Raw genomic sequence first — 13,576 nt, 5'->3', positions numbered from 1 at the left:
CCCGGCCCCGGCCCCGGCCCCGGCCCCGGAGAGCTGGAGGCCGCCGCTGCCGCCGCCGCGCAGCGCCGGGACCGGCCCCCCTCGGGCCGCCGGGGCCGCCGCCGCCTCGTCGCCAGTGCTGCTGCTTCTGGGGGAGGAAGACGAGGACGAGGAAGGCGGGAGCAGGCGGCGGAGGGGGCTCGGGCGGGTGGAGGAGAAGCCCCGAGGGGGCGCGGAGGAGGAGGATGACGACGAGGAAGACGAGGACGAGGAGGTGGTCGTCGAGGTGGTGGACGGCGACGACGACGAGGAGGACAGCGAGGAGCGCTTCATGCCCCTCGGCCCCGGCCGTGCGGTCCCCAAGGGCCCGGCCCGGGGCGCGTTGAAGGTGCGTGCTGGGCACGGCGGCGCGCGCGGGACCCGCCAGCCCCGGGAGAGAGACGGGCCCGGGCCCCCGGGCGAGGCGCGCGGGCTGAGGCCGGGGACTGGCGACCGGTGGAGGCCGGGCCGGGAGGGGTGTGTCAGGCGGCGCCGGCGGCAGAGCGAGGGAACTGATGAGCTCACACCTCGGGCCCCCAGCACCTTTCCGAGGCGGTCGCTCCCCAGTTCCTCAAACGCCGGGTCGGGGTTGTTGTCTGGTGTGGGTGCAGGGAAAGGACACTTCTCCCTGGCGAGGTAGGGAACTTGGAGATGGGACGAGGTAGGCGCGGGTTTGCGCCCGGTGGGGACGCGCGAGGTAAGAGGGGGTGCGATTTTATTCTTCGCGGAGGAAGCAGGAGTGTCCTCTTTATTTTGAGGGCTAGTCAAGATTATTGAAACCAGCAAGCAGCTTCTCTTGTCAATCTTTCAATCCCTTCTTCATCCAAGAACAATTGTTGATGAGTTTCCATCACAGATGTTTGTAAGGGAACCGGTAAGTCCAAAGCGAAAACCAACCCTTCGTTTCTAAATTCATTTTGCTGGCGGCTTTTGGCACTGCCCGCCCCCCACTCCCCTTTAAACTCGACATTGTTTAGCATTTTGGGTTTTTTTCCCCTCCTCAGAATTGCAGATGGGGGGGAAGGAGGAAATCGGGAAAAGTGGGGGTAATTTGGCATTTAAAATGGATGTGAGTTTCTGCTGAGAATTCTGGTGAAGTCTCTTGTGCACTGAAGCACTGAGGTCTTTCCGTTTGTGTATCTTCAGGAGATAAGGGGTTTATTATTACACAACTGACTGGCTGGGCTTTCAGGCATGCGATTGGACAAAGCAAACCACGTTGAGGTTCATGCACAGTGTATGTTGCTAAGAAGTTTTGAGGGCAGCAAGTGGTAGGCGATGAAGTTAGTGCTTTTTCTTGAGAGTGGTTCTTAAAATCAACTGAGTAACTATTTACTGGAGTTTTCAGAGGATAGTGGTATATCAGGAAGAAAAAACTACATAAACAAGTGAGCTTAATAGAGACTATTTATCTTCTGAGGCTTGGGGGAAAAAAAAAGCACCCCTCAAAGCATGAAATTGCAATTCCAAAGAAATGCTACACATCAGCATTTAGAATATCCCCAGAATAGACATAGGCACACATTTCTTTCCTAGACCACCCTGGAAGTACCAGCTCTAGGAGTGAGAAATTTTTAGCAAGTGGTCATTGGGGATGATAGTTTTTGACAGTTGCTTGTTGGAATCCAGACCGTGAGCACACTCATTTACCATGGTCTGCTAAAAAGCCTGCAAGTCACACGGCATCAGTGACATTGAGTAATGAGAGTAGTGATTCCTTAGTGTTTTAGTCCAGGAATACTGAAAATATGTCTTGTGGCTTGTAGTTTGTAACAGAAAAATTATAATTATGCTCTGTGATCAAAGTAAACCCAATGTAGGAAAAAAATCACACCTATAGAAACAGAATAACTAGGGTGTGGTCATTCACATTATCAAAAAAGACTGTTATCTCCAAACAGATTTCTGTTAACTATTTTTAAAAATGGGCTTCATTTTATAACATTTTTGTGGGCCTACAGCTTTTTAGTAATGTATATATTGAATAGTTTGAGGTATAATTATTTTCATTTTTTACTGTTTAAATGGCATCTTGACACTGTATCTGAAGAGCTTTTCTAATGGAATATAGTGGATCATTTTTTTCTAATGCGTATAAAAGGTCAACAACTTCTATATATACTTATGCATTTATTTATTCAAATATTTATTGAGCATCTCCTAGGTGCCAGGTGCTATTCTAGAACATAGAAGTAGGAAGCAGTGAGCACCTTCCAGATGCTGAAATCTAGTAAGAGGAGTTATAGCAACAATCAAATAAATAAGCGTGGTGCTTGAGATTTTGATGCATGCTATGAGGGAAATAATGATATCAGAGTCTAGGAGGAAGAAGAGAAAGCTACTACTATGAGGGAGACCTCCCTGAGGAGGGGACATTTGATCTGAGACCTGAGACATGTAGCTTGGGAAGATCTGTCCAGTGGAGGGAATTGCAATTGCAAAAGTCCTGAGGTAGGAAGGAGAAAAAGATGAGTATGGCTAGAACTTGGGAGGTACTTGATATGTCAGGGAGGTGGGTAGGAGTGAGCAACCTAGGGCTTGGTGGGCTTTTTATTTTTTTATTTTTTAAAGATTTTATTTATTTATTTGACAGAGAGAGACACAGCAAGGGAGGGAACATAAGCAGGGGGAGTGGGAGAGGGAGAAGCAGGCTTCCTGCGCAGAGCAGGGAGCCAGATATGGGGCTCAATCCCAGGACCCTGGGATCATGACCTAAGCCGAAGGCAGACGCTTAACGACTGAGCCACCCAGGTGCCCCTTGGTGGGCTTTTTAAAGGAGAATATGAAGTCTATGGAAAGTCTTAGGCAGTAAAGGCACATAAAGTAGTTTTTGTTTTTTTAAAAAATTCCTATTGTATGGATTGTAGAGGACAGCAGGGAAAAGCAGGGAGACCAGTTAGGTGGCAGTTGCTGCACTCCAGGTGGGAGGTGAGAGCAGTTTGTACTGGGTTGAAAAGAGTGGAGTTAGAGAGGAGTAGACAAATTCAGCATCTATTGTGAAGATTGACCTGCAAGTCCTTCCTGGTGAAGAACTGAGAAGCCCCAATGTAAAGGTTTATTAAATGTGTCGTTTGCTGAGATTGGGAAAACTGGGGACACAACAGATTTTTGTGAAAGAAAAATCAGGTGTTCTTTTTGGACATGTTAAGTCCGAGATGACAATTAGACATGGAAATGGGAATGTAATTGGGCAGCTGGCTGTAGGTTGTAGAGCTGAGGGGAGAGGTCAGGGCTAGAGAGAAAAATTTGGGAGTCAGCAGCATGTTGATATCATTTAAAGCTGGGGACTAGAAAGGGAGTGCAGTAGGTCAAGAGAGGACAGCCTCGGGCCAGACTTGGGCACAACACTGTTCAAGTTTGGGTGTAGGAGGAGAAGCCAGCCAAGATGGACAAGAAACTGTAGCCAGACAAGTCGAAGGAAACTAGAGAATGTAAACTCCTGTAAGCCAAGGGAGGAAATCATTCTAAAAGTGGAGAGTGGTGAACTGTGTTGAATACTACCTGGATATTGAGTAAGAGAAGCATAGGGACATATCCATTTAGATGAAATAATGTGGAACTTATTGGTATTCTTGACAAAAGAATGTGAAGGCAGTGATGTGAATGCAGTGGGCAGAGCAGTGAATGGGAGGTGAGGACATAGTGAGACATACGAAAAACTATTTTAACAAGTTTTGTTAGAAGAGAGAGCAGAGAGAAGGGGGAATACCTAGAGGGCATATAGTCTAGATTTTATTTTTTAAAGATAGGATACAGTAGACTCTAGAATAGGTCCTACAGCATTATGGGAATTTTCTGCTGTGTGTTGGGGGGGGATGCCTTCATTTTCTATTGCTGTGTAACAAATTACCACAAACCTTTTGGCTTACAACAGTTCTCACAGTATCTATGGGTTAGGAGTCGAGGTTCCACTTAATTGGACTGCTGCTGAGTCTCACATGGCTGCAATCAAGGAATTAAGTGGGCTGTACTTTCATCAGAAGGCCTAACTGGGGAAGAACGCACTTACAAGTCTATTGAGGTTGTGAGCAGAATTCATTCCCTTGCATCTAGGTCTGAGGGTCCCAGCTTCTTGCTGGCTTTTGCCTGGAGGCTGCCCTCAGCTCCTAGATACACTTTCCCCCACCTCTACTCCCCACAGTGCTCTGTTACTTGAGCTTCCTCAACATGGCCTCTTACTTCATTAAGCCAGCAAGGGGAATCTTAGCACCTGTCTTAGCAAGGTAAAGTCTCATATAATTCTCTGTAATCACAAGAACAATAATCCATCATTTTTGCCATATTCTATTGCTTAGGAGTGGGTCATGAGTTCCACTTAATGGAAGGAGATATACAGAGTAATGCCTTGGAGGAGGGTGAGGAACATTCTTGGGATAGTCACAGTGGAGGAGACCTGTAACCCAAGTACAGGGGTTGGCCTTTGACAGAAGCAGTGAAATTTCTTCCATTGAATTAAAGAGAAGGTGGAGAAAACGGGTCCAGATGTGGGTAGTTGTATATTGGTTGATGGTCAGATGAAGTAGTATTTGTCTTATGGCTTCTATTTTCCCCATGCAGCAGGAGGGGAGGTCATCAGCTGAGAGTAGAGGAGAGTTAAAGTAAGAGTTGAAGGCATGGCACAGTGCTGTGGGAGAGTAGGAGAACAAACTTACTGAGAAAGCAAATAGAGTTTCTAGGTAGTTTCAAGGACCCATCTGATGTCTATGGTTTTCCATTTATGGTGCAAGCAGCCTGTCTAGGTATGTGATTTTTTCCAGATTCATTCCACTGACTCATGTGTGGAGCAATAATAATAAATAATGTTTATTGAGTGCATACTATGGTCAGTACAAGTCTAAGTGTATAGTGTCATTTCAACTTCATTACATATCCAGGAGTCAGGCATTATTATTATCATCCTCATTTTACAGAAGTGATAAGCAACTTAAAGATACACAGGTATTAGGTAGCAGAGCAGGTGTTTGAGCCCTGGGAAGCTGAACTGCAGAGCTACCCCCCAATGCCTTACACTCTACTGTCTCTTTGTAGACAAAGCAGAGAGCAGGATTCAGCAGCGATAGGGTTTTGCCGGGTGGGTGAGCAAAGGAAAGAAAGAGAAGAGCATATTGTTGAGGAAGCTGGCACAGCTGTGACTATAATGATGGGCTATAGGATTTAAGAAAAGTAAGGAAAGGAAAGGGGTGAGGGATGGTGAAAAAGCCATAGGTCAGTGACTTGGAGAAAACAGAGTTAACCAATAAAATCAATAAAAGAATGGGAATAAAATGCAGAGCAGTTTGGATTCCAAAATATCATTAATATGAATATATATTTGCCAAATATTTATGAGCCAAGAACTATACTAAATGCTTTATATAAAGGAGGATCTCATTAGAAATGATGGTTTGGGAATAAGTATGGCCCCATTCTCCACAATTGAGGACACTGACTCAGAAATGAAATACTACACCTGACGTAGGGTAGCCACAAGTGGGAGAGCATGGTTCACGTCCATGGCCTGTGCTTTTAGTCACTGGACTGGAATCTCCCATAATTAATTTGCCCATTTATTTCCAGGAGGACTTGGGATGGCTAAGGAGGTTGAGGACAAGATGCTATGAAGTATTTGAGATGTATTGCTCGATTATTATAATGGGCACTAATTTAGGCTTTAAATGAGATAACAAGAAAAACTTTGTATTACAGTTTTCAATTTCTGATCAAAGGAAACTTACATATTTACCTGCAGTGGCAAGATTCCTCCTTCCACTCCCCCAAAAAGGTGAACCTCCTGGGCTCCTGTGTAAGAAATACTAAGTAGCACAGTAAACAATATCTTTATCCAGGGTTTAATTTAAAAAATACAAGAACACTGTCAAATGGAGGAAGGATTCCCTAGGAAGTTGTTACACAATGAAGCAAAACAGTAGGGGCAGAGATGATAAGGCCCGGGGTTGTGCTCTGTGATGCTGTGTGTTAGTGTAAGGATAGGAAGCATCGGAAAGGATCGATAATTTATTGGCATAATAAATTTAAGAAAACGCTGGACAGGAAAGACTACTAGTGCTTCTATCAAGGTTACATCTATTGAAAAACTGTGAAGAAAGGCTTTTAAATGAGATAATATATGTCAACATCCCCACTTTTGGTGCTCAATAAATATTAATTGAATGGAATCTGCTTTCCATGCGCCAGCTCTTCAGGGATGGTTAACACATCTTTAGACTCTATCTTGAATATCAGATGACTTTAAGAATCCTTTGGCAGGTTCCGTGCAGCAAACACTGAATTCCAATTTGCTAACAAGCATGTGTCTTGCAAATGGTCTGTGTTGGCTCGAGTGAAAGGCATGTGCTTAAGATACCAGACAAAGTTGTCATTCACTGAATCGTAGACTGCTGGAGTTGGAAGGGAAACAGAGATTATCTAGTAATCCGATACCCTCATTTGACCACTAAGGACACTGAGACCATGAAAGGTGGAATGCTTTGTCCAGAGAGGGCTGCTTAGCAAGTTCGGTGGGGCCAGGATTAGCACCCTGGTCTGCCAACCCCAAGTTATGGACCTCCTTTCTGGGTTGGTTTCTTGTGCCTGGGAATGTTCTGCAGTTCACTCCCGCAGAATTGTGGCTAGAGAAATCACAACTTTCTGAAGTGATCTGTCACTGCTTATCAACTTCTATTTTTAGAATGTTCTTCCTAGAGAAAGTGCCTCAGGTAGAGGTGGCCTTGCTGTGGCTGGGGTAGCATGTGATAAGTTGGGCAGGAACCCCTGGGAACCCTGCCTGGGCCAGTCCTCCATCCCTGTGTCGTTTCCAAGGGACATGTGTACTCAGCCCTCAACTAGGACCTCTCCTCCTCCACCAAAATTTTACTACTAGTTGACTGTGGAAGCGTTAGAAAAAAAGAGGAGGAAAATCGAGAAGTCAAGCCTTACCCCGAATCTTCTTACCCTTGCTCCTTTGCGGGGAGTCAGAGAGAGCTACTGTGCTTGACTTCTTAAAACACTTCTTAAAACCCTATTCATTTGTCTACCTGTCCCAGTCAGATACTGGGTCTTCCACCTCACGAAGGGTTCAGAGAGGAGAAGCATGGGAGCATTTTCCTCCCCAACTTCCAACCTACACGGAACAACTGGTCTTGTCACAGTGACTTGATATCAAGTGTGCTAAAGAAGAAGAAATTTGACCTTTTAGCTGCCCCGAGCAATCTCATCGTAAGGTAAATGCATGGTTTCCATTAGGCTTTCTGAAATATTTGAGAATATTCTGAGGCTATCATAACCAGCCTTCCGGCCTAGCCAAATCTCTGTCATTGAAATAAGGGTGACTTTCTTTTGTTTGCTTGTTCATGTTCCTGTCCATCCCCTCAGTAGGCATTTATTGTGGGCTATTGTTTATCATGTTCCTAATCCACATGTGGGAAATAACAGTGAATAAGACCTACCTTCAGGGAGCCCACAGTCTAACAAATTCCTGCCAAATTGTCTATAAAGAAGTTCTAAGCCCTTTTCCCTCCTTATCCTTAAGACCAAGATTAGATCTACTGAGAGACCTTATTTGGCTCCCACAATTTGGGATGTAATTTTGATATCTACCCTAAAGCAATGGTATCTGTACCATTCGTATCAATGCCAAACAATCTATATGAAAATGATGTTATGGTTTGGCCAGGAGGTGATTTCTGAGAAGCTAGTCTATGCATGAGTTTAAATCACTGAATTTGGCAAATAACCTTGATTGTTCTCACTTACTGGATGAAGTGGGACAATATAACTCTGAGAGATGTGTAGCAGAATTAGAGTGATTAAATTTTTATACTTCATTGAAGATACTGTTTTGGAAAATCCAGTGTTACAGTTTATATGTAGGGCAAATAGGCTCAACTCTAGAGTTTTGAAGGCAGGTCTGTAATTTCAGGGTAAAAAGTTTGCAATAACATCTAAGAAGGGTACGTTTGTCCTGTGGAACACCATGGGGCCTTGAGGTACTAAGAAAATAAAAGGATACTACCTGTATGTTGTTCCATGAAGACCGACTTAGAGTGCGTTGTCTTGATGCTTCCCTAGTTACCAGTGACACACTTGCTTTCCTTATGTTCTTGTCATGATAGAAAGTTAAGTGAATTCCTGATTCAGGACTAATTGGGGATGGCTCGTCAAAATAAGTGAATGTCAAAAGTGCTCCAACATTTTAAATTAAATCCAATTTTTAAAGAGGCTGTGTACTTGAAATATGATTTGATAAAACCTGCAGACAGAATAATTTTAGTCCATTAGTGTGACCTTCATTGTGGGCTCATTAGTGAGATGGGAGAGAACAGGCTTGAGTCAAAGCAGGTGATCCTGCTGGCTACCCCTCCCTCTACTGTTACCTCTCTGTAGATGAGGAAGGGATGTAACAGGCTCTCAGTTCAAATTCTGCCATCTTCCCTTACTAGTTGTGTGGCTTTATCGGGTTGTTTAATGTCTCTATGCTTCAGTGTTAGCATCTATAAAATTGGGATAATATTGTCTTGTCATTGCCTCTTAGTATTGAATATGACCCAAAGACCTCCTGAAGTTTGATACGGATGGCAGTTTCTTTTGCTTATGCTTTCAGAAAGGAATCTTTTGTAATATTTTGCTTAAGGATCTCAAATTTCACAGTTATTTTGACTATTACAACCTTCTCCTTATTCCATGCTATGGAGGTATTTAAGAAAGCTACTTCCTGAAGTGACTTCGTTCATCTGAACTCTCTGGTGTTCCATCATATATGTGGTGAGCTTGAATCTTCCTTTTCATCTCAGGAAGCTGTGAGTCATTTATCAACTTGTGCAAAGAGGACAGAGGTGTTCTATCTCTTAGGTTCATCAGTCTGTTCAGATCTATGGCTCTTACATTGAAGTAAATCTGACTATTATCCAAAGGGGCGAGAAGAGCCTTACCACATACATTCAATGGGTGTTGTTAAAAGCTGTGGAGGAAATACAAAGATGTCACCTTCCACCACCACCTCTAACTTGCATATGGCTAAGAATCTCTGAGGTGTGGGTTTGCCCTTCCCATCCTCCTCTGCATTTGTGTCTAGGACCTGTTGTACTTTTGTTTGGTAAAGAAGTCATTCTTTGTTTTTTCAGTAGATGGGGATGTGTAGCCTAAGGTGTACCTTTAAACGCTTGTACCTACTTGCTTCTATTATTGGGGAGATATCCAGAAGGAGGAGAAAAGGACACTGTGGTTAAACAACTTGGAAGAAATTCTGATTAAAAACAGAGGCACAGATTTTTTTTTTAAGTTACAAAATATTTTAAACATAGAGGAAATTGGGAGAGTAGTACAACATTCATATACCTATAAAGAAGTTATTGATCATAGATACCAACAGCCATTTTGAGTTTCTAAGAAGGTGAATATAGGTTGTAGCATTTATATATTTATTAGATTACAGAGCCTTTTTTTCTGGAGCATCTTTTCCTTGGGGTATATTTTAGGAAATACTGGTTTATAATTATTTTTATAAATGAGAAATCCATGGATAAGGGTCTTATACTTGGGATAAATGACTAAAACTGCATTATTAAAGAAATAAATTGTCACATGTGCAGATAAAGATTAAAATGTTGTTTGGGGTGGGGGGTGCACCTGGGTGGCTCAGTCAGTTAAGTGTCCAACTCTTGATTTCGGCTCAGGTCATGATCTCAGGGTTGTGAGATTGAGCCCGGCATTAGGCTCCATGCTAAGCATGGAGCCTGCTTAAGATTCTTTCTCTCCCTCTGCCCCTCCCCACCCCATTCACACACACTCTCTCTCTCTCTCAGAAAATAAAATTTTTTTTAAAAAAGTTGTTTGTGGGTCATGCAATCTTCAAAATATTTCCCCTCATAAAGCTGATAATTTTTTCAGTATCAAATTTCTAAAAAAAAAGAGAGAGTAATTCATGTGGTAAATTTTCACTTGTATATCTGTGAATACCGTTTTTGTGTGTGAAATTTAAAAACTGGTAGAGAACACTACCTTTCTTGATTAATCAGGCTCCACTACTGATCTAGTGGAAGAGATGGGAGGTGTGAAGGGTGCTATCATAACAGAATTAAAAAGTGCTGAGGGAACAGAAAATCACAAGGTGTTTACGCCCAGGAAAATGTATTCAATGATATGTTTTCCACATTCTAAAGGAAAAATGATTTAAAATATCAGAATAGTCTAAATGAAAAGGACATACAAAATCACTAGGACATTGCGATTGACAACATTTTCTGTCAACAACAGTATGACTATTGCAAAAAGGGGGTTAAGTATTTGTGAACACTGAATACTTTGTATAAAGACTCTTTATTGGATACTGTTCAATATTTATATCAGTATTACACAACATTTAATGCATTATAATTTATAGAGGGCCCTCATAGTTAACTTCATTTGACCCTCTTTGTAATCTGGAAGGTGGATATTGTTATCCCCATTTATAGATATGGAAAATAAGCCTCAGAGAAGATGGGGCAATTTCTATCTATCTATCTATCTATCTATCTATCTATCTATCTATCTATCTATCATCTATCTATATATCTATCATAATTTTGTATCAAATGACATAGATATTTGTCAAACACTGCAGAAAACAGTGGGGATCAACAGACTTTAAAAATAATTGGAATTGGTACTTAAGCAACAGTGGTAATTTAAAGAGAGAGAAGACTTTATTTTGGAGTAAATTCTAAAAACAATATGAAATGCAGTTTTCATAAACACTTTCATATAGCTTGTGTATCCTTCATAAGTCAACTACAAATACTTAGTAAAGACCAAACCTCACTGATTTCTATTAATTTGGACTAGGACTCAAAGTTTATTTAAATAACAGTTTTTTAAAAAAGTAAGCTGTTGAAGCATTAAGAGAAAAACAACTTGTTCCATACAAGGGAACCCCCATAAGACTATCAGATTTCTCAGCAAAAACTTTATAGGCCAGATGGGAGTAGCATGATATATTCAAAATGCTAAAAGGGAAAAAATTCCAACCAAGAATACTCTACCAAGAAAGGTTGTCATTCAGAATTGAGGAAGAGATAAAGAGCTGTCTAGACAAACAAAAGCCAAAGGAATCCATCACCACTAAACCAGCCTTACAAGAAATGTTAAAAGGGCTTCTTTAAGCTGAAAAGAAAGGGTACTAATTAATAACAATAAAACATGTGAAAGTAAAACTCTCACCAGTAAGGGTAAATGTAGTGAATTAATCACTTATAAAGCTAATGTGAAAGTTAAGAGACAAAAGTAATAAAAATAACTATACCTATAATAATTAAGGGACACACAAAATGAAAAGATGTAAAATGTGACAACAAAAACATAAAACTTGAGGAAGAGGAGTAAAATGATAGAGTTTTAGAATGTGTCCAAACATAACTTGCTCTTATCTTGTTATAAAGTAGACTGTTACATGTGAGTCTCATGCTATAACCACAAAGCTGAAACCTATAGTAGATACACAGAAAGTAAAATGAGAAAGGAACCTAAGCATAACACTACAGAAAATCATTAAACCACAAGGTAAGAAAGCAAGAGAACAACGGAACAGAGAGAAACAGCCAGAAAACAACTAATGAAATGGCCATAATTACATACCTATCAATAATTACTTTAAATGTAAATGGACAAAATTCTCCAGTCAGAAGACACAGAGTATCTAACTGGATTGAAAAACAAGACCCATCTATATTCTGCCTACAAGAGACTCACTTCAGATGCAAAGACACACACATACTGAAAATGAAGGGCTGGAAAAAGATGTTTCATGCAAATGGAAATCAAAAGAAATCTGGGGTAGCTATACTTATATCAGACAAAAAAGACTTTAAAACAAAAATTGTAATAAAAGACAAAGATGGGCATTACATAATGATAAAAGGGTCACTCCAGCAAGAAGATACAGCATTTGTATATAATTGTGCACCCACTAGGAGCACCTAATATATAACCTAAATATATAAAACAAATACTAACAGATTTAAAGGTGTCCGTCAACAGATGAATGGATAAAGAAGATGTGGTATAGGTGCCTGGGTGGCTCAGTCATTAAGCATCTGCCTTCATCTCAGGTTATGATCCCACAGGGTCCTGGGATTAAGCCCTGCATAGGGCTCCCTGCTCCATGGGAAGCCTCCTTCTCCCTCTCCCACTCCCTTGCTTATGTTCCCTCTCTTGCTGTGTCTCTCTTTGTCAAATAAAATCTTAAAAGATGTGTGTATACACACACACACACACACACACACACACACACACACAGACACACAATGGAATATTATGCAGCCATCAAAAAATGAAATCTTGCCATTTGCAACAACATGGATGGAACTAGAGGGTATTATGCTAAGCAAAATAAGTCAATCAGAGAAAGACAATTATCATATGATCTCACTGATAGGAGGAATTTGAGAAACAAGACAGAGGATCATAGGGGAAGGGAGGGGAAAATGAAACAAGACAAAACCAGAGCGGGAGACAAACCATAAGAGACTTAATCTCAGGAAAGAAACTGAGGGTTGCTGCAGTGGAGGCAGGTGGGAGGGATGGGGTGGCTGGCTGATGGACATTGGGGAGGGTATGTACTATGGTGAGCACTGTGAATTGTGTAAGACTGATGAATCACAAACCTGTACTCCTGAAACAATACATTATATATTAATAAAAAACAACACATTTGGTCAGATGGACTTAGTAGATATTTACATGCAGCAGCTGCATATACACATTCTTCTTGAGGATGCATGGAGTCTAAGTGTACATATTGTCCAGGGTAGACCATATGTTATGTCACAAAACAAGACTCAGTAAATTCAAGAAGATTGAAATCATGTCAAGCATCTTTTCCAACCACAATGGTATGACACTAGAAATCAATTACAAGTAGAAAACTGGAAAAATCACAAATATGTAGAGATTAAGTCATGCTACTGAACAACCAATGGGTCAATGAAGAAATCAAAGAAGAAATAAAAAAATACTTTGAAACAAATGAAAATGGACATTTAATATACCAAAATCTAGGGTTACCTGGGTAGCTCAGTCATTAAACATCTGCCTTCGGCTCAGGTCATGATCCCAGGGTCCTGGGATCGAGCCCCATATCCAGCTCCCTGCTCAGTGGGAGGCATGCTTCTCCCTTGCCCACTCCTCCTGCTTGTGTTCCCTCTCTCGTTGTGTCTCTCTCTGTCAAATAAATAAGTAAAATCTTTAAAAAAAGATATACCAAAATCTATGAGATGCAGCAAAAACTCTAAGAGGGAAGTTTATAGCAATACAGGCCCACCTCAAGAAACAAAAGAACCTCAAATAAACAATCTAACTTTATGGCTAAAGGAACTAGAAAAAGCGCAAATGAAGCACAGTATTGGTAGAAGGAAGGAAAAAATAGAACAGAAATAAATGAAATAAAGACTAAAAATGCAGTGGAAAAGATCAATGAAATTAAAACCTGGTTCTTTGAAAAGATAAAAAAATTGGCAAACCTTTAACTAGACTCACTAAGGAAAAATGAGAGAGGGCTCAAATAAATAAAATCAGAAATGAAAGAGAAGTTACAACTGATACCAAG

The 13,576-nt window shown here is 41.3% G+C and overlaps 1 protein-coding gene and 1 long non-coding RNA gene across 2 annotated transcripts in view; one reads left to right on the top strand and one right to left on the bottom strand.

Annotated features, from left to right (window-relative positions):
• The window catches only part of LOC141372736 (uncharacterized), an 823,585-nt gene that overhangs the window by 256,280 nt on the left and 553,729 nt on the right, over positions 1-13,576 (bottom strand). The gene's annotated exons all lie outside the window — the stretch shown is intronic.
• The window catches only part of ZNF704 (zinc finger protein 704), a 227,223-nt gene continuing 213,807 nt past the window's right edge, over positions 161-13,576 (top strand). Inside the window, exon 1 of the mRNA XM_025870527.2 lies at positions 161-367. Coding sequence (XP_025726312.2) covers positions 311-367 — 57 coding nt within the window. The 5' untranslated portion in view covers positions 161-310. The remainder of the gene's footprint in view (positions 368-13,576) is intronic.

This window comes from Callorhinus ursinus, unplaced genomic scaffold, assembly GCF_003265705.2.
Source record: "Callorhinus ursinus isolate GAN/ISIS: 27379988/994484 unplaced genomic scaffold, GSC_fseal_2.0 scaffold5, whole genome shotgun sequence".
Taxonomy (NCBI): domain Eukaryota; kingdom Metazoa; phylum Chordata; class Mammalia; order Carnivora; family Otariidae; genus Callorhinus; species Callorhinus ursinus.
The sequence above is the reverse complement of the archived record's forward strand: the minus strand, read 5'-3'. Positions and strand labels throughout refer to the sequence as shown.